General features: G+C 47.6%; 1 protein-coding gene across 3 annotated transcripts in view; it reads left to right on the forward strand.

The window, feature by feature from the left end:
* The window catches only part of LOC119109281 (receptor-type tyrosine-protein phosphatase mu), a 103,209-nt gene that overhangs the window by 69,644 nt on the left and 13,633 nt on the right, over window positions 1-19,932 (forward strand). For all 3 annotated transcript variants that reach the window (XM_037232874.1, XM_037232876.1, XM_037232875.1), the window contains 12 exons: window positions 853-1,046; window positions 1,757-2,004; window positions 2,686-2,752; window positions 10,256-10,468; window positions 10,741-11,102; window positions 13,771-13,972; window positions 14,832-14,910; window positions 15,895-15,944; window positions 16,413-16,513; window positions 16,981-17,164; window positions 18,166-18,242; window positions 19,413-19,685. In XM_037232874.1, coding sequence (XP_037088769.1) covers window positions 853-1,046; window positions 1,757-2,004; window positions 2,686-2,752; window positions 10,256-10,468; window positions 10,741-11,102; window positions 13,771-13,972; window positions 14,832-14,910; window positions 15,895-15,944; window positions 16,413-16,513; window positions 16,981-17,164; window positions 18,166-18,242; window positions 19,413-19,685 — 2,050 coding nt within the window. The remainder of the gene's footprint in view (window positions 1-852; window positions 1,047-1,756; window positions 2,005-2,685; window positions 2,753-10,255; window positions 10,469-10,740; window positions 11,103-13,770; window positions 13,973-14,831; window positions 14,911-15,894; window positions 15,945-16,412; window positions 16,514-16,980; window positions 17,165-18,165; window positions 18,243-19,412; window positions 19,686-19,932) is intronic.

Below are 19,932 nucleotides of genomic sequence, written 5' to 3' on the forward strand. Positions count from 1 at the left end.
TTTAATCGGTAAAAGCAGTTTTCTCGAAATCCTTCCGAATACCCTTAGCATTTCTATTTAAAGTAGCTGCTCCTGCGGGAGAAATCTGATGCGACTCCTTGGTCACCAATATGAAAGCAATGCATTTAATTTCCCTTGCTTTATCCACGTGTGCGTTCTGTAATGTGTGCAACACACTGATTTGTGAATGTTTGTGTAATGTGTGCTACGAAGGCTTGAAACACAGTTCAGCCCAAAAATTTTACAGACATGAAGCTAAAATCTCGCGAATTCCACGAAACGTTATTATATGACTAATTTTTTCCCTATTCGTTTACCAGAGTGGCTCTTTCCGAGGCACTCTTTGAATTTGGGAATGGGAGTATGACATGGTCCATAGTGATGCCCTGGTTCAAGCTTCAGCTATTGCGCTTCCCGATAACAGGCCCTCGCCGCCTGGCGCAATCACGAGCGTCCTTTTATTCGCACCAGCGGAGGTGCCACGGCCATTGTCATGACTACGGCGGTCGCGGCTGTAGGGAAGAAGCTAAGGCTATCACAAAGCGTTGACAGCGTAATTGTGGCTTGAGCATGATTAAAATTGATGTCCCTTTTACGTCTTGACGGTGCCGCAATGGCACTTCCCAGTGCTATCACTAGACATAAGTTGTCCTAAAGTCTTAATAGCATGCTTTTTTTGTATAATATGCTCCGAAGGTGGGATACTCCCTCTAAGACACGGGGTGGTGGGGACAGGACATACTGTGATGTGCAATGCTCCCGGTCATGCTTAGATAGGTCCCCCCCCCCCCAACCCGCTTCTGTGGTCTTTGGATTATGCGAGGTGCTAGATTGGTCTCCCCTGTATTTCAGGCTGAGTGTGGATACGGATGGAAAGAGCAGCTGGAATCAGGCGTTTAAGCAGACAGATGCCTTCGACTCCCCAACAGCAGCAAGAATAGAACGCCTCATTCCATATTCGAACTACACGCTGAAAGCGATCTTTGTCAACGGCGTTGGCTCTCACCCGCAAGTTGATACTAAGGACGTGCTCACGCAGGAAGCAGGTAATGTTTGTTCGTTGCGGGACGGATAACCCGTCCTCAGCGCACTATCTCTCCTGGAGGGGCAAGCACACTCTCCGTGATCTTTGCAGGATAACCCGTCCTCAGCGCACTATCTCTCCTGGAGGGGCAAGCACACTCTCCGTGATCTTCGCAATCCATCCGTTCACACAACTACCGTGCCTCTCACACCTTGGCTCCAGGTTTTGGAGTTCTTGTTTAGCTGGTGTATTAAGTAACCTACTCTTGCACCGATGCACCGAATTGGGATACAAATAGGGAAGTTGCTTGCTAGCTCAAAAACCACATGTCCTGTAATTATAAATTGCCATTGGCTTGATGAATTTTGAAATATTCACCCTTTGTTCGACTGTGCAGACGTGGGAAATGTATCGGAGATTACAAGACAACTCTGGAAACAGCTAATCTTAGAGTCAGAATCAACTTACGAGGTCTTGTCGCCTACCGCTATTGATGCACAGTGTTTCACCTTTCGGCGGTTTGTATGTCATGTTCCATGGCTGAAAAGTCGGTGTTACCAAATGCACACTGACGTTCTGAATTAATGGATGGAACACGCAGCGGGTTTACAAATCGGTTGTAACTGGTCTCAACACAACTGACCGCGCGCCTTGAGATGTCGGAGAGGTCAAATCAATTTGTCATCGCGCCGCCACGGGCGGATCACAGCCGCGCGCGCCGTGATGTTTCAGCTCCCGGCGCACCAGCAAACTTAACTGTTCTGAGCGTGTCTCCGGAGGCTCTCATCATTGGCTGGGAGCCTCCGCGGCCACCGTTCAGTCGCATCACCGGCTACCGAGTCAGCCACAGTCAGCGCTACAGGTTGGCCACTACAGAAGATTACGCGCCTGCGAACGCGTGCCCCAGCGACAGCACGGCTGCTTCCGCCTGTAGGGCAGAGGTGGCTGGGCTTCAGATAAACACACTGTACACCATCACGGTAAGCAGTCTGCTTCTCGGTAGAGTGAGCTTCCCTCGTAGATGTCATGTGCCCGATGCGAGGTGCTCATCTTGCGTTAGCTTTTACAGTCTCGATGTCTTAGTCTGGATAAGCGGCCACGTTTTCGTAAGAAACCCCTTAAGCATGGAAATTTTTCTACATAAAATTACAGGACAACAGAAAAGTACAGAAAATTACAAAAAACAGATCTTAAACGAAGGATTGGAACGCAGTTTTGAGAACAAAGAACTCATCACAGGCCTGGTTTCCACGGAGATGCCCCTATATGCACATTGCATATTTATGTATTTTGCATCCAGTATCATGGTGTGGGCTGTGAGGTAAAGTTGTGTTGTAATGGAGGTTAATATTGAAAGATGTTTTTATGACGCCAGCTTATCATGTTATAGTACTTATGCATGTTCCTAAGATTGATTTTTTTTCTCACAGCAAAAATTTGTAGTTACTGGATGTGACTAACTCAAAGGCAGTAAGATCCCGTAATGATTTGCATTTGCGCAAATTGCGATGCTGAAATGTTTCCGAATCCCATTTGGCCACACTGATGTAATGGATTTTATGACAAATTGCATACAGATATGCATGTATGTATACGCGTGCATAGATGCATGCAATACTTGTGATATTACCTACAGCGAACACTCAGTTTCTCGATTCCAGGTGTATGCGCTCAGAGACAGGCAACTCGGGCAGGGTGTGACCATCGAAGCCAGGACGCGGGAAGGGGGTAAGCATGTGTGTCATTGGAGCTTGACGGCGGACTCAGAGGCTGAGGTTATGTAGCGTCACCTGACTCAACCCGGCAGTCCAGAAGGGCACCAAAGCGAATCGAACCCGCGCACCTCTCGTTTTCCAAATGCGGAGAAAGCCAGCGATGCGCCACCGTAGTCCTGACATGGGGGTAGCTAACGTTGGGTAAATGCCATTGGCAGCAGGATAACGGGAGTTCGGGATGTACTTAGAGACTATCTCTATTCCCGAAAGCTTTAAGCGATGGGAGGTATTATACGGCTTGCGAACGTCCGATGAGATGTCCTACGCGGTGTAGGAGGAACAGTGCGATAGCAGGCATGATGCTCAGTTTCCTGCACATAAACAAACTTATGCTTAAAAAACATAGCTAATGGGGCCAGGCTCCTTTCGAACCCCATATCAAAAGCTCAGATCAAGACATTGAAAAGTCTCCCTTTCATGAGAACTAAGAGACGGCGATGTTTAGAAATAGTCTTCGTGCGTTAAAATGCCAACTGTACTGTCTGCAAACATTACATGTCGCAGGGTCTAGCTAATCTGAACAATTCATATTAATTAAATCGATGAATTCGTAACAACGTCTGGTTTCGGTGACTGGTGCTTAAACATGACGAAAATCAAAAAAATTTGGTAAGTATTGGTTACGATGAGCTGGATGTGGCGTATGTGCCGTGACTGCATGAAGCTGCAATCATTAGCTACAAGTCCTTGGTTTCGAACAAGTGTGATACGCCGGACCGAGCCTGGCTGTACCGTTGGAACTGGCAAGACATAATGCCTGTTTGTTTGTCCCATTTATCTGTCATTGACGTTGGTATGATGAGCTGTGCGTTCTATAGCATGCTTTCATCCTATGACACGCGTACGCTGGTCAGTGCGCACACATAGTTTTGGGATCCCGTGCAAATCTGGGAGCACTTCTAATGCGCTGTGGAAACGCGGCTGCGGTCTCTGCACCTGAGCCAACTGTGGAGGCCACGGATCCAGGAGGTCGCAATGCCGATTTCGCCTTTTCATTCCGCATATATGCTGCTGTTTTACATATATGCTAAACCTTCAGTTCGCAAGAGCTTGGATGCATTCCGCTGTCTTGCCTGAATCACTAACACTTAACTGGAAGACCACTAGTTGTCGAAACCAAAATGCTTTAAACTCTTCCGGCTGGCTTTTAATTTGCCTAGAAAGATTTTCCAGAATAACTTTCGAAAAATTAAGTGCAGTCGCGCCAAGCTATGCATAACTGTAGGTAATTGCACGCTGGATTGTTTCATATAAAAATATTCCACGTACCTTGTAACGCCGCTTACCTATGGCAGGTCAGAGTCAGGCGGCAGCTGACATCAAAGACATGAAAGAAGCAAAACAATTGAATTTAAGAGCATGGCAAATTACATTGCCCTACGGTCAGGTATGAGGTCATACCGAAGTCAAAACCGACACATTTTCTTCTTGGGAGCTTGTTTTTCGAGAAATAACCCTGATCAACCCCTTTGATTTTGGGAGCACACGGGATAGCGTAATCCGTAACGCTTCTTCAAACTTGAAAATCAAAATAACATCGGAGATTTTGGTCATCATTACCTTATCAAGGTCATTAAAGGTTATTGGGCTTAAGCGAAGCTACTAAACTTTTACTGACAACAGGTATTCAGGTTTAAAGCAGTTGCATGAGGAGGTGCGACCGCACTTTGGGCACCAATCTTAAGTTTGACTCTTTTTTACCTTATCTGACCCGAAGGTCATGATCTATTAACCTGAAGTTGTAACACAGGTTAGTTCACATGCAGACCAACTAACCCACTGAATTCGGTGTTTCTAGCTGTCTTCTTTTCGAGATCTGAGGTGGGCGTCAGATTGACTCCCACCCGAACAAAGGGCGTTCAACCGGCTACCCGGGTGCATGGCAATGCGCGAGACCATTTTATCACGGTAAACGAGCCGAAGAGAAAAACGACGTTGAACACGTCATGGAATGCATTGCAATATCATCACGGCCTCCTGCACTGCCGGTAGCATGGATGCAATGTTCTAAGAAGAGAAATATGATGTTTTCGTGGGGTCATGTAACACTGGAAGGATGATGTCGACAATAGCCGGCACTAACGATCCTTGCTTCTGACGCCAACGATGTCGCTTCGGCATGATGTGTCATAATGCCGCATGCTTTGACCGAACACGAGCAAGACAGGCATAGAGCCCCTGGTGTTCCGGCATTACGAGTTCAAAGATTTTATCCTGACAGCCATCGGCCTTAAACACGCGTCCGGGTGGTCGGTTAAATACCCTTCGCCCAGGTAGGTGGAGTCAAATTGACCCCCCCTAACTGAGCTTAAAAATAAGTCTCAAAAATCTCAAAATAAGAAACCGAAAGATACTAAATTTATAGAATGGGCTGGCCTGTATGAGCACTCACGTTTGCCAAAATTTGAGATTTCTTGGTCATAGCCTTTTGTTCAAGTGGGTCAAACAATGTAAAATTCCAGAATGATGTCCAAAATGCCCCCAGACCTCCTCACGCAACTGCCTTGAGCCTAGGCACTTCTTGTAAGGAAAAGGTCGCTGTTTTTATTTCAGGTCAGTGACCTTTTTCACCATCGGAAGGCCATGGTGGAAGGCCAAGGCCATGGAAGGCCAAGTCCTATGAGATTGCTTCTGTTTTGACATGGTATTGAATTTAATATTTGTTTACATTGATTTGATATTGTCATTGACATATATTTGACATATTTGACAAGGGTCTAGGACTAAGCTCGGTGGTATGCTCCTACAGCAAAAATGTTGACTAGGTTCATTCCAGGTCAATGACTTGCTATGATCTTATGAATTCAAAGGAATGTATCGGTTGCGGTCCTGTTGTTAATAAACTCGAAATGACCACCAGAAACTACCTCTTTAAGCAAGCTCTCAAGTAACAAAACAGTCTTGTTAGTTTTGACCTTGGTCTGACCTTCGTACGTGATCCTAGATCAATTAAATTTGTTGAAATTATAAATTCAGTTGTTTTGTTTAAGTAACCATCTCAGATATGCATGACTTCATGTAGCCCTGCGTTTTCACATCAGATTGAACTTTTCCCTAGAAATGGCCTTGGCTGACAGGCATCGCCTGACTGATTTGTTATGCAATTGCCTGCAGCTATGCAGAGTTTGCCGGGGTTATGCGGAATTCTTAAATCCTTTTGGAAAAACCTTCGGGGGGTCAAATTGACAGCGCGTGATGATATACCAGGAGTTGTTGCTTAGGCGACGTTATCAAGCAAACATTTAGTATAGTGTCAGTACTCGACGTTTCGGGATGCGCTTAATGAGTGCAGCAATAGGATGCGCTTTGCGAATGTGCGTCGGTCGTTTTTATACCACCATTTCGTCTAAAAAAATCCTGCTTTAAACAAGACGAGAAGACGATTGCTCAGTGACCAATGTTTTCGGTGTTTTGCCATCTGGGCATTACAACACTCAAGTTATCCGGGCTTCATCAATCCTCGCCCTGGTATTGGGGTCGTTGCGACCCCTCCCCTCATGTTTTTATTTTTGCAAATACATCTCCTGTTATTTAATCACTTTTTGCAACTTACGGGGCATCCATTGCGAGTGATGCCAAAAACGAGTTGGTATTTTGACACGTGTTTGACCAAAGACGTGTGTGACACCAAAAAGATGTTCGAAGCTCGTCCGGTTTCGTGATATCAGCGTTTTGTATGGAACGCTGCACGGCGATCTACGGCGTGCCGCGGCCGGCGGGCGGCGACCGACGATGTCGCGGACCGCGCGCGGCGGCCAGCATTGCTACATTAGCCGAGCCCTATATCACTAAGATTTGCTCGAAAAAATAAAAATATACATCATGGTAGCAATAATTGAACACGAAACACGCCTGCCTAGGTTTTGTGCCGCCACGCGGCAAGCCCTTGTATGTATGCTGCTAGCTAGCGCCAAGCTATCACCAATCGTGAGATTTTATGGGACTTATCCACTGGTGTTTTTTGCTAAACTCTATCTTTTTTAGTTTGAAAACGCCAGGGGTTTGCATCGACCCCTCATCAGTCCGCATTATGGTAAACGGCGGATTAGGGCGAGGATTAAAGGGAATGTTCCACATCCGGAGATGCTGAAGCAGGCATCAGAGATGATGAAATGGGCTCACTTATAACTATTGGCATACTTTTAAGTGGAAAAACTGCTCTAGACAACACAATTTCTCTGTTAACCGGCACCCGGCTGGGGGTCTGAGACAACCGTACCCGACCAGGAGGAATTGGCTTCCCCGTAGGATCTCCAACCTCCAGACGCCGCCTGAGAAAAAAAGGTACCATTTTGAAGGTATCGTCAAGTCATGAGGGATGCACACCAAATTTTGACCTTAGGTCAAATGTGAGGCCACTAAAGTCCACGAAAGGTCAAAAACGGTCGTTTGATGTATGTAGTTGAAACCTATGCTAACACGTCAATATTGATATTTAGGGCACGAAAATAGTCGGTAATGCTGTCGGGAGCCCATTCCGACCATTTCTGTTCCTCCACATAGATCAGGTTAGATCAAGTCATCGTTCAAAATGTATGTGCTAATAGCCTACAAGAACGATACTTTTCTTCACAATGTGATCCTGACACAGTTTATTTCATCAGATGCAGCTGTGGGGTAAAAGTGGTTCAGAACAAAAATACCATGTTAGGATGCCCTGGAGGTCATCGGAGGTCAACCTTGGTCAAAATTTAAAAACACCCAAGAGAAGAAATTCGAAGCGCTAGTTGGGTCTATGTGGTCAGTGCTATGTTTGTTTCCTTGCGGTCAGAAAAAGTGTGTGGTACATTTTCAGGTACTCAAGAGCGCATAACTGGCGTTTATATTATCCATAGTCCCTTCGACGCTTGACACTGTATTTGTAAAAAAACAAACAGGCACATTGGTGCATGGAATTAGACGTCATCAGCTTCACAAACACGATAAGGACATAGCTACAAGCCTCACGCTCGTTTATCTAGCTTCTGCGCTACTGGCAACATAGGCCATTGACTTTGGATGACCTCATATGACCTGGCATGTCCTCACATGACCTATTGTTACCTGTTTATGCACACAATCCATATCACAACATGTTCTCATTGAAGTATTATAGTTCTGCGTCCAAAATCATCCCACAAGCAGTCTATTTTGAGCTCAGCATGTGCTTTGCAACGGGAACCCACAGTGATGGGTCATGACCTAGGCCAAAGGTAATGTACCCTGTGGTGACATGATGGGTGTGCATGTAAGTTAGTTTTCTTTGCGAAGAATAGCAAACGTTGTCTTGACTTCAGGTCGCTGACCTCGTATTTTCCGAAAAAAATATGGGATGTGCAAATCGTAGGTTCTGCCATGTTTCATCACTACAACAAGATTAAACAATGGCAAATGATCCACAAAAACTTGATGAGCGTTCAACGTTTTTTGGAAGTTGACCTCTTTGATCTAACCTAGGCCACCCATCTTGGTAGATCAAAACTTCAAACATTCACAAGGGATGCCAAAGTGATAGATAATCGGTCATTAAAACTTTGGTGTTGTCCCGATCATTGGATTTTGACCTGTGCTCTAAAAAAATCTGAAAAACACGTAGGAAGAAGTCAACTTTTTCCTGGATTACTAAATTTGCTTCTCAGTACGTCATTATTTGATACATCATCGTGTCTTTCACAAGATTGATTTAGAGCCAATTAGCGGCCGTTATGCCTGAAAATCGTCCTCACGAATGTGATATATGAACCACTCGTCAATGACAATATTTGACTGGCATTATTATGACGCCATGAATGCCAAGGTGACTTTGAAATGCTCTTCGCGGTATACCTTTCCCCATCTTCGTGGGCGTGTAGCTCAGGAACTAGATGGGCTTAGGTCTTTAAAGGTGCAGGATTGTGAAGAGCACCAAAAAGTTATCAAGATGGCTTTTCAGCTCAAAACCTCATATCAATATGCAACACTCCCCTTAAGTTCCACTTCCCTAGCATCAGGCACCACGCACACTGCATGAACATCCTGGATATTCAGGTTCTCAGGACTCAGTGCTCAACATAGTTGGCATTGGTTTTATTCAACACTGCCAGAAACACAGGATGCTGAGCCCTAAAGTGCCGAGTACCCGTATATAACCCTTACCGAGTAGCATGATAGTCAAGAGTTCGCGAGCTTACGGAACACTAAGTAGGCAGACACGCAGCTGCAGAGAATAGCACAACAGATGCCATCTAAAATATGCATTTTGGTAAGAGATAAAGACAACATGAAATGACATGACATAGACATGAAAATCTTAGAATCGCTGCAGATTCGTAATATTTGTCCGAGGTCGAACACGCAAGGTCAGTATGGACCTGGTTTGGGCAACATTTCTGAGGTAACACACATTTAGAAATGACTCGGACTTCGTTGTGATGAACACCGTGGACCGCGGGTAGCTCATCCTTCTATCATGCTGTTCGGTATGCGTCATCCAAGACACTTCAACTTAGCAGCTTGCGTTTGGGACAGCCCCTAGCAGCGCCGCGTATTGGACGCTAGGACGTGGGAACCTGAATAAAGAAACGGATAATCGTGAGGTTCGTGCAATCTGACCTAATGTTCGGTATGAGTCACGGTAATTCCCACGACTTCACCGCCCGCGTTTCGTGCAGCCCTTAATGTGGGACCCTGTGTTGCCTGCTAGAAGCGGGAGCTCGGGTCATTTGTCATGTTGACATTATTTTGGCGGCGCCTGCAAATATTTGGAAAATGTTCTTGGTTCCTGCGTCTCGTTTTGATATCTTGTTCACTCGCGATTATACGTGCAGCTTGAAACGTCAAGTATCGACAATGTATCCAACATTTCCTTGAGACGGTCATGTAATCAGTACCTTCTGGTATACTGGAGGTCGATAACGGTTGGTATAATAACTCTGAAAACAACATGGTCTGCACCAGTGGCAGTCCGCGAAGAAGCTGACTGCCCAGGTGGCGTGTTGGCCGGCATGCGCGCGTACCCGTGCTACGTGCATGCATGCGTGTTTGTCCAATGACCCACGGTGACAGAGCGGTCCCTATCTCGACAGTGTCCTTATCTCGCAGTGTCGTGTCTCGAGATTGTTCTGACGTCGCAGTGTTGCTTCCGACAGTGTCTTTACATGGCGGCGTTGTGACTATGCACGATCTCGACAGTGCCCTGGCTGTAAAGTGCCGTGTCTCGACAGTCTTCTGGCTTCACAGTGCCGTGACACAGTTTGACACCGTTCATAGTTCGACAGTGCCCCGACTTCGCAGTGCTGCGTCTCGACAGTATCCTGGCGCGCAGTGCTGCGTCTCGACAGTATCCTGGCGCGCAGTGCTGCGTCTCGACAGTATCCTGGCGCGCAGTGCTGCGTCTCAGCAGTGCTTTGACCTTTCAGTACCGTGCGCTGACAATGTCCTGAACTCACAGTGTAATGCCTCGAGTGAGTCCTTACCATACTCTGCCTCGCATGGGCAGTGCCTGGGCCACCGGAACAGCTGGAGATGACGGAACGCACCACGACGACGCTCGGCGTCGCCTGGCGGGAGCCGACCAAAAGAAACGGACGTCTTCTGGCCTTCCAGCTCAACGTGACGCTCGCGCCCGGCCACGCCCGTCGCCGCCGGCGGGAATCTCCCTTCTTTCTCAGCATCGATGTACCGGCACGGCGTGAAGGGAGCCGGGTGGGAGGTATGTACCATCTCTGCATGCGCTCTCTGTGCGCGACATGCCAGCGGCCCGTTGTAGCGAAGTCTGAAACACTGGTTGCGCAAAACGTGTTGTTTACGTGAGGTGATAAAACACATACAGTCGTCAGCGCCTACTTCGGCTGTTTTTCTCTCGTATCTGGTCGCGGCAGCCGTTCAGTGCGGGAGCCCCAGTGACGTGCCGACTCGGCCATCATTCTGACGCCTGGCAGGTAATAACCCACCTCTGACGGTGACGGCGTCGCTCCCTGACAGAGCGGGACCCATACCAGTGGGAGGTGACCGACCTGCGTGCCGGCCGCACCTACCGCGTGGCCGTGGCGGCCAACACGTCGGCCGGGTTCGGCGAGGCGCGCGCTGCCCTGATGGCCACGCAGGTGGCGCCGCCCGGCATCGCCGAGCCGCCCCGCGTGCGGACCGGCCGCAGCACAGCCACCACCGTGGAGCTGGCGCTGCCGACGGCCGACGACACCGGCGGGCCCGTGTCCACCTACTTCGTGGTCGTGTCGACGGACCCGGCCTTCAATGGCTCGCTGCTGTCGCCGCAGCTACTGCCGAACGTGGACGATGACAGCAGCGACGACCTCAGCTTCTACGTGGCTGCGGCCCTGACAAAGGTCGGACGCCGTCACCCTGCCCACCTCTTTCTCATTCTAAGCTTGAAGACTGAGCCCATCAAAAGGTTTTCTATTCTAGATCGGAGCACAACTGGACGCAAAAAGGGATTATCGAACACGTCAGACGTATGATAGTTAAAAATTGTCAATTGTGATCTATATCGGGTGACAGCGTTGGGAGGGGAACGGGTATGTGTGGGTTGTCATTGATGGCATGGTCCACTTTCAGCATGCGTGTGCCTGGTTTCCGATGCTATTTTCGGGGTTTCCACTGAAGGTTTCGTGACAGCAAGGCCCTGTCTAATGCTTCTCATTGGTTCTTTCACAAACAGTGAACCCTAGTTCCTAGTTCTGATTGGCCATTTTGTTAACACGAGGCCCTGGCTCGTGGTTAACACTATTTTTCGCATGAAGTAGGGTCTGACCATCGATTTGTATTGGCTCCTCACAGATGCCAGACTCTCGGTCTCAAACTCAAACTCACTCAAATACCAGACAGTTTCCCCTGTTCTTTCGAAACATTCCATACCATGTTTACTAGCACCCTTTGTTGCTTTCAAAAAAACAAACTATGGTCTTGGATTCCAGTTTTTTACAAGATTTGCATAAATAATGGATCTCTTCTCTGCGAAGGTCGGGCCACCTTCAGGAAACTCCCAAGCTGCAAAAATGGAAGTGGCCGGCATTTCAGTCGAGGTGATCACAGCAATGACTGTGTCGTAGATTTAGGGCTGGAAAGAGTTGTGGAAAAACCTGGGCAACGTACGGAATGATTGAGGGAAAAGGACGATCAGGTTTGTCGGGCTGGCATCATTGGATGGAAAGACTTAACAAGAAACTGCGTAGACAGCATGAGCTCCACGGTCGTTATGGTGTACAACTGCACATTATGTGTCAGCCGCATTTCCATTTGTTGTCTAGCGAATAAGAAATACATCTTGATATGGATATGAACTCGGGTGCAACTAACACACGTGCGGATTATGCCATTTGTATCATTTGTGTTTTATTTATTACTGGGAGCCGACTATTATGTAGTTCAGTATGCTTAAGACACGCAGGCTCTCGTCTTTGGCCAAAGATTCACCTTTCCAGAGTTGACCGATGACATGGAGTCGAGCTTCACCTCGCTTGGCACTTATTTTCAGTCTAGCTGCCTGAAGGTCAACGAGACTAGCTTAGATTTCTCCCTCTTGGCACCAGAAAAAAACACGCACAACTTGCCTCCGTTCGCTGCCAGATTCTGCGTCAAAATCCTGGCCAACTGTGCCGAGAGGCCCAAAATTCCGGTGTCATGTTTGACCGTTATCATGTCCATCAGCTGTCTCCGAGGTGCGCCGTGACCTCGTCCGCCGTCTTCCACCTCCGCCATTATCTGCCTCCTGGTACCTTACCAGCCATCGTGACGATCACGGTTTTCTCACACGTCCACTTTTGTTCGGCAGTGTACGGTAACGGATTCACCAAAGACATAATGGCCGTTCAAAATATTATCAACTTTGTCGCTCGAATTATTTAAGGAAAGCGGAAATTTGGTCACATTTCCGGCGTGCATGAAAGCCTGAGCTGGCTGGACTCTCAGTGTGTTTCTATATAATCTACCAAAGCCTCACTCTGTTACACAAAATCCGCGCTACAGGCGAGTCTGAATCTTAGGTCGCACGGTGTCTTTGTAACCAAGAGCGTCCTTAGTCTGCCCTCCAGTCATGGCACTGCTGCCGAAAAACGGCAGTTCCCATGAGTGGCGAGACGTTTTAATGCGTTACCGCCCGAGTTCTCCACCATGAGTATTGCACAGCCTAAGTCTGCTTTGAAACGTCGGTTAACGGCACGGACCTGCCTGCTGTACCCCCGGCTGTGACCGTTTCATTTTTGTGTGTGCGTGTGTGTGTGTGTGCGCATGTGTACGCGTGATGACGGGTGAAATATACGCCCGACCTACCTCTTATTGCACAAATTGATGTTCTCAAGTGTTCAAACGTACTCCTTTTAGATGGGCCATCACTTTCGTTCGCCCGTTGGCCGCCGCGTAGTGCCAGCCGTGTGGCTGACGCCGCGCGGCATACGGAGACTACAACGCATGACTTGGGGTTTTCGTTTCCAAGACTTGCGAGCGCCCATGTTCAAAACTGCGTTACGTCGCCTACTGGTTCTGACTGAAGATGGAAAATTCCCGGACGAGCATGGGTTGGCCATTCTGATACAAGTTTTAGCCCCAGTTTAAATCGCAATCTACGTTTTTCCTCATTATCTGTGTAGAACCCAGAGCAATTCTGGCAAAGTCCCTGAATGCGATCGGTTTGGGAAAAGTTCACTAAGGAGTAATCGAGTGTGAAGAATCCAATTTCCAACTAAATAACTCCAGTGGTCTGTTTTATGCAGTTATTTAGTTAACGTCGGGCTCCTTCAGTTCAATGACTGCAAAATGCAAACAGAATTGCATATTTCGGAGAGTTCTGGCTCTTGTTTCAGTTAAAAGCCTTAAAATGAAACAAATAAAACCGTGTCATCTCAAAATCAAATGGTACATATGCGATGATTTTCTTCCGGAGGGAGATGGGGGGGGGGGGGTCACCATCAGGGGCCCTGTGTCAACCGTGCACCCCCTCACCAAAGCTCTTGCTGCACCCCTGATAAAACCACTGGAGCAGCTGCGATTCCGTTCCAGGAACGTGTGAATCGCGACAGCACGTTCATTGTGGGCGATGGCCTATACTACAACAGCTCGGAGAGGCACTACCACAACCGACCACTGACTGCCGGCACCAGCTACCGGATGGGGGTGGCCGTGCTGTCTCGCTTGTCGGATGACAACCAGGAGCTGGCTTTCCGACTGGTGGACGACGCTGTCACCGTCGCCGAGCCGAGCGGTGTGTTCCGGAAGGCCGCGCCTCCGCGCAGACAGTACAGCGGTGCAACACGCAGTCGTAGCCAATCTCGGACAATCGGCTGTAGCAGGCCTGGCGATGAGACAGATAATCACAGAACTATGATACCCAGGCAGACGAACAGCGGCTGCACATCACATTGTCGGTGTCGGTGCACGTAACGTTAGGGCTAACAGTCTGTTACGACAGCCAGCTAACAGGCAGATGTGGAGTTGATTGGGCAGGTAATGTTGCTGCCGTCATTGAACACTGCTGCGTGTGTTGAGGCGCAGGCGCGCTTGCTCATTAAAGCGTGCATACTTTTGAGTGTTGCGGCGTACGCTCGGTGTATGCTGAAGATGTGTGGTGCATTGGCACATAGCGCACAGGTTAATTTGATGTGCTAATTTTCCCGTTGTCACGTGTGCTGAGTGTTGTTTCCATCTTTTCATCGCTTTGAATCGTGCCTTTTTCTTGGTTTATCATTTTACGTCATTTAGGTCAAGAGGTCTAAACCAACTTATTCAACCTGCGAGAAATGTCCAGAGCCATAGGAATAGTGATATGTTCCAAGATATGAAGACCCATTTAGTTCAGCATGCAGGAAACATCCAGGGTTAACGAAACAGTATCTCACAACTTATTCTCTGAGTAGTTGCATGTCTGCTTAACGTTTACATAGAAAACGAAGCAAAAAATCAGCACAGCCTTATTGCTCGGCTCCCCACGACTCCTAACTGTCCAGATCTCTTTAACAACACCATACCGTTAGCAACGAAACACCCATCATCACGCATTTCAAGCGGCCGTAATGAGTGGATTTTCGTCTGAACCAGCTTGCATGGCTGCCGCTCTCCCACAGACGCCGGGCTGGTGGCTGGAGTGATCATTGCCCTGATTCTTCTGTCGCTTCTTGCAGTAGTCGGCGTCATTGTCTACCGGTATGTGAAGTGAAATGCAATGCCTTTTGCGGTCTGAAGATCATCGATTTACGTAACCTGAAGCCTTGCGTGCACGCTTTTCCGCCATTATATATTCCACTATCTTAGAACCTAGGAGATGTTGATCTCAGCTGTAGTCACGCTTTTTTTTAGCTCAAAACACTGATATGTTTGGACTATTATGTTGAGGTATTGCGAAGTGTTGTGTATCGCTGACCCAGCATTATCCCGTCCCAGATAGGAAAAAAGATCGATGTGCCCTCCAAAGGTTTTTTGCCGATAGATTCCTGGTATGGCGTTTGATAGCACTCAATTTTCCGTAGCTACTAGGGCATTCCCTGAGAGTGTGTTCTAATACTTCTGATTCCGAATGAGTACCATTTTTATTAGGATCACTGCACAGCCTACTGCCGCTCTGATGGCCACCGGCAGCTGACATATACCCCGACGACAGGAGGCGACGACGGCGCTATGCCATTTCGGGATCCCACGCCATCACTTTTTGCTTAAAGCATAAAATAGATGGTTAATTCATCATGGTGCAATTATTTGATTATGTGCTTATCGCACGCAGACTGCGTGACACTATTTTTTAGTATTCAGTAAGGATTACGTTTTTATGATTTAATTATTGGTGCGTTGCATAGCTTTGTAAAGATCGACATATCGCATGAAGGTAGTCTGATTTCCTGGACAAAAAACGTTGACCTGGTCTAGTGGGATAAAATATTCACCTAGGAGCACTAAAATTATGCCAGCTGTTAACAATTCCAAAAATAACTGCCTCCATTCTCCATCCTTCTCAGTTGGAAAATAACATGTGGGGTGCATAAACACCCCACCCCCACCCCACTCTATCCGTTCGCGTTATGAAAAACGGTGAATCCAGACAAAGGTTAAGCACCCTACGCCGTCTGATGACGTGATGTCCACCTTCGCGTGCTGCAACTTGTGCTCGATAAAACGACGGCGCATGTGCCACAGGAGGCGGAACAAACAGCACGCGCTGCCCGAGGATCAGCAACAAAATGCAGGTAGTTGGCAGGTGTCGCTTTGTACAGTGATGGGAAACGCTTTATGGGTATGCCTCTGTCACTTCATGTGTTGTGGGAAACACAACTATCTTCCCTTGGGTTTGTCGTAATCGCTTGTGCATTGACTTCGACGGGAGAAAAAATGAGTATGAATACTACACGGTTGCAATAGCCCTTTCTCATACAGGTCTAAGCGCTCTTTTTAAGCGAACGCGACGCACGTTGTCGCGCCCCTCATATGGAGGGCCAGCAACAGCGTATGCCATATTAGCGCCTAGGGGTCATGTCGCAGCCGGGATCGAACCCGATCCCCCACGTGGACGTCCGCCGGGGCAACCACTCGGTCATCATCCCCCCTAGGCTCAATTTTTACCGGTCAGTCTTGTGTTTTTCGGCTAACTCGAGCAAATGTCCACACGATCGTTCCCGTTCCTCGTCACTTATGATAACTGAGGTTGTGTTTTGCAGTGAGAATGCCCCTCGAGCCAGTGCTTAACGGGACGTATGAAGGGCAGGGAGAAGTACTTGACACTGATGATGTCGAGGAGGTCGTCTACGAAAATCTCCAGGTCCGTACAATGATTACGCCTAACGTGGTGAGGCGCCGTCGTTAAACAGCTTCCCTGCAGCACACGCCGCAGAGATTTGGCTGCCCACCCGACTCTGCGTCTCAAGCTTGCCAACTTCTTTGTTACGCCTGTCTGCTATGGATTTCCTTTTCACACAGATGGCGCGTTGGTAATAAAAATATGAGCTGGAGTGGTGCTCTTCAAAAGCATTATTTACTGTTTGAATCAGCCCGATCAGTAGATTGGTTCCGGAGACACTAGAAGGAACGGTGGGAGGCCCATTCTTACCCCGTTTCAGACATTGGAGGGTGGGAAGTACGCTAGCAAACGCAAAGCTAGTACAACGGTTATCTACTCAAAGCCATGTAGTCAAAAGCAGGAGCCGATCTGCGCTTTTGCAAGTCGTTGCTTTCTTCTTCAAAGATATTCAAGCCGCTAACAATCCTGTTTGCTCACTGTGCCGGCAGCCCGGTCAGATAAACCTCACTCGAATAGAAGTCAAGAATTTGCCGCAGCTAGCCAGAAGTGGCGACGAGTCGGGTGTCTTCAAGGCTCAGATGAAAAGCCTGCCCCGAGGCCTGGTCAGCCCCTACGAGTGCGGTCGACAGACTGTAAACAGGGGCAAGAATAGATATGTAAATATGATCGCCTGTAAGTATGCGTGTTTTTTGTTTGTTCGTTTGTTGTTTTTTAATAAATGCAGCCTCGTTGAACCTCTTAGGCGGTCTTAGAATGGTAGTTGTACTTATGATGCCTTCTCCACGATATCTTAACAGCTGCTCTGATGTAGCGGCGCTCACCGTCGTCGGCTTTTAGCCTGCTGGACACGCATCAGCATGGGCGTAACTGTACGGGTTGCGAGACATGTGCCCTCAGTTGTTACAGGGCGACCTTGTGCGCTGTAATTTTTTCCCATACATCATCCGTGTTAATAAATCGCACCAATGATTTGCCCCCCAATCTCAGCGACGAGACGAGGTCACACCCACGCGTATAAGTGTCCGACTTGGGTACTTGTATAGAATTGGTGGACTTTCTTGAAGAAGAAGCAGGCAGTCCATCTTTCTTTAATCGATTACGTAATTCTTTTGTGTTCTGATTGGTGTGGCTGTCGCTTTGCGTGACTTGTATGTGACTGTCTCATGTGCATAAGCCGTCTGGACTGTAGAGATATCGTCAGCCAGTGGTGATAGGCATCTAATATTGACTAGTAAAACACAGATGATGGTGAAATCCCAATTTTTCCCGAATAAAGCCCCAAAAAGTCCATTTTTGTCGCACCATTTTGTCCTTGCTAAGCCTTGAGGAAGGGTTTGTTTGCGTGGATACGGGAAGGCAGTGTTCCTTTGGTCCCCCGTTGGTTTGCATGTATCGGGGGACTGATGTCGTGCCGTCTTGCATTACCACACAGCCACTAGTGGTACACATCTCCTTACCTTATTGGAAAGACATGAGCGACCTTGCATTATGTTGAAAAAAGGCAATGGCCACACAGAACTTGTGAGTCCGGCATTCTACGATAACTTGTAAAATTGCTGAAGTGACAAGAAACTGCTTTGGTGGCAAGATCTCTTTGCAATCCCGGCTGTACCCATTTCGTGCCCTGCTTCCAGATGTTTCCGATTGCTTCATTTTGATCACTCTTATTTCAGACGACGAGTCGCGAGTTGTTCTTGAGAAGTTAGAAGGCGATGAGCATTCCGACTACATCAATGCGAATTACGTCGACGTAAGTCATTACAGTCCACGCGTGTACGTATGCGTACAGAATTGCATGAACTGGTCTGGTTGTTCATGGTGTAAATCACAACGCCTGAACGGAAAAAGTGAAGCTCCATTTCACGGGATGCGCGCTGAAGTTTAAAGCATGAGATGAGCCGTCTTTGGTATGCACACTATGTTAAAGCTTTCCGTGACTTTCGTTGTGACCAGTACGAGCTTGTGAGTTTTGGCAGTGCGATAAACCTGTGGGGGTTTTGAATTGACCACCCAAACTCACCAGAACAAATGAGCTGAATAGTGAAAGAAATTCGATACCATAATCTACGCTATATGTCAAGACAGCAAAATGTGCACCGCCGTGCAGTGTGGTAACACTGTTTAACAAGTGTTAAGCCACGTCAAACGTATTTAAACCATTTGTGTTATAGCTAGAAACACTTGCTGAAAGTATTGCTCTGCCGCATTATATGCTGCTACCACATGCAATTTCAAAGATCTGGACAGCCGAATCACGTTTCACGAATCAAGCTGGGGAAAAAGAATCGCAGCCCATGACAAAACGGTTACTAATCGTCAATAAGATTGATTGAAAGCCGGTATATTATATATATATATATATATATATATATATATATATATATATATATATGTGTGTGTGTGTGTGTGTGTGTATAAATATACATATATGTATATATTTTTATTATTAATAAGAATTTAACTTACAAATTTTAATTGTAACGCCCCAAAAATTCACTCCATATAGGCAAGAAAAGTCTTCAGCTCCTACTTAGCATTGAATTCAGCGCTCTTCTGTTAAGTTATCGGCCTCCAATACGCCTCGAAATGCTGGCTGAACGACTGATATACTGAAGGTCGATAGCTCAGCGCAAGAACTCTAAACTCACGGCGCCAGAAAGTAGCGTTGATTGTCTTCCAACTGAACTAAAAATGCAAAACAAGCTACGTGCTGTTCCGTGTCTTTGAAGGAAGGCTGTGGCGTCCGGCTTTAGAGTTTTAATATATTTTTTTGCATTTAAACACTATTTGCAACCACTTACGCCACCCCTCTATGCGTAAAGGAATGTACGGCGACCCATCACCAGTGCACACATCAACCGTGCACACATGCACCGTTGTGCGTTGTGCGCCACTTATAGTCTTTTTCACGATGGCCCAGGGCTATAAGCGTCCTCGAGCGTACATCGCCACCCAAGGGCCGCGGAAGGAGACCGTGTTCGACTTCTGGAGAATGATATGGCAGGACAAGGTGCGGAGAATCGTCATGCTGACCAACCTGGTGGAAGACGGCAAGCGAAAATGTGATTTGTACTGGCCCGAAAGCGAACCTCTGCAGCTGCCTGCCATGACCATCCGGAGGGAGAGCGAAACCATTTTCGCGAGCTACTGCATCCGAACATTTTCGGTTGCGGTTGGCAATAACACGAGAACGGTAAGCCCGCCAGCCTGTCTCACTACAGTGCATCGCTGCTTTCCGATCTAAATCGATGTTCGCGGTTGACTGTTTCGTAGGTAGCGGCGCGATTGGCGGTGATTGTATGCATGAGGTTGATCTGTTTCTTGACGGCCAAACATCCCACCAGATGTGACCGCACTCTCCGCTCTGGGATTTTGCGATGTTCCGCACCGTCCTGAGCCCAACTGAGAGAACTTTGATTCGAAAGCGGGCATGGCGGCGC

This window comes from Pollicipes pollicipes, unplaced genomic scaffold (genome assembly GCF_011947565.3).
Source record: "Pollicipes pollicipes isolate AB1234 unplaced genomic scaffold, Ppol_2.1 Scaffold_7231;HRSCAF=8579_pilon_pilon_pilon, whole genome shotgun sequence".
Classification (NCBI taxonomy): Eukaryota; Metazoa; Arthropoda; class Thecostraca; order Pollicipedomorpha; family Pollicipedidae; genus Pollicipes; species Pollicipes pollicipes.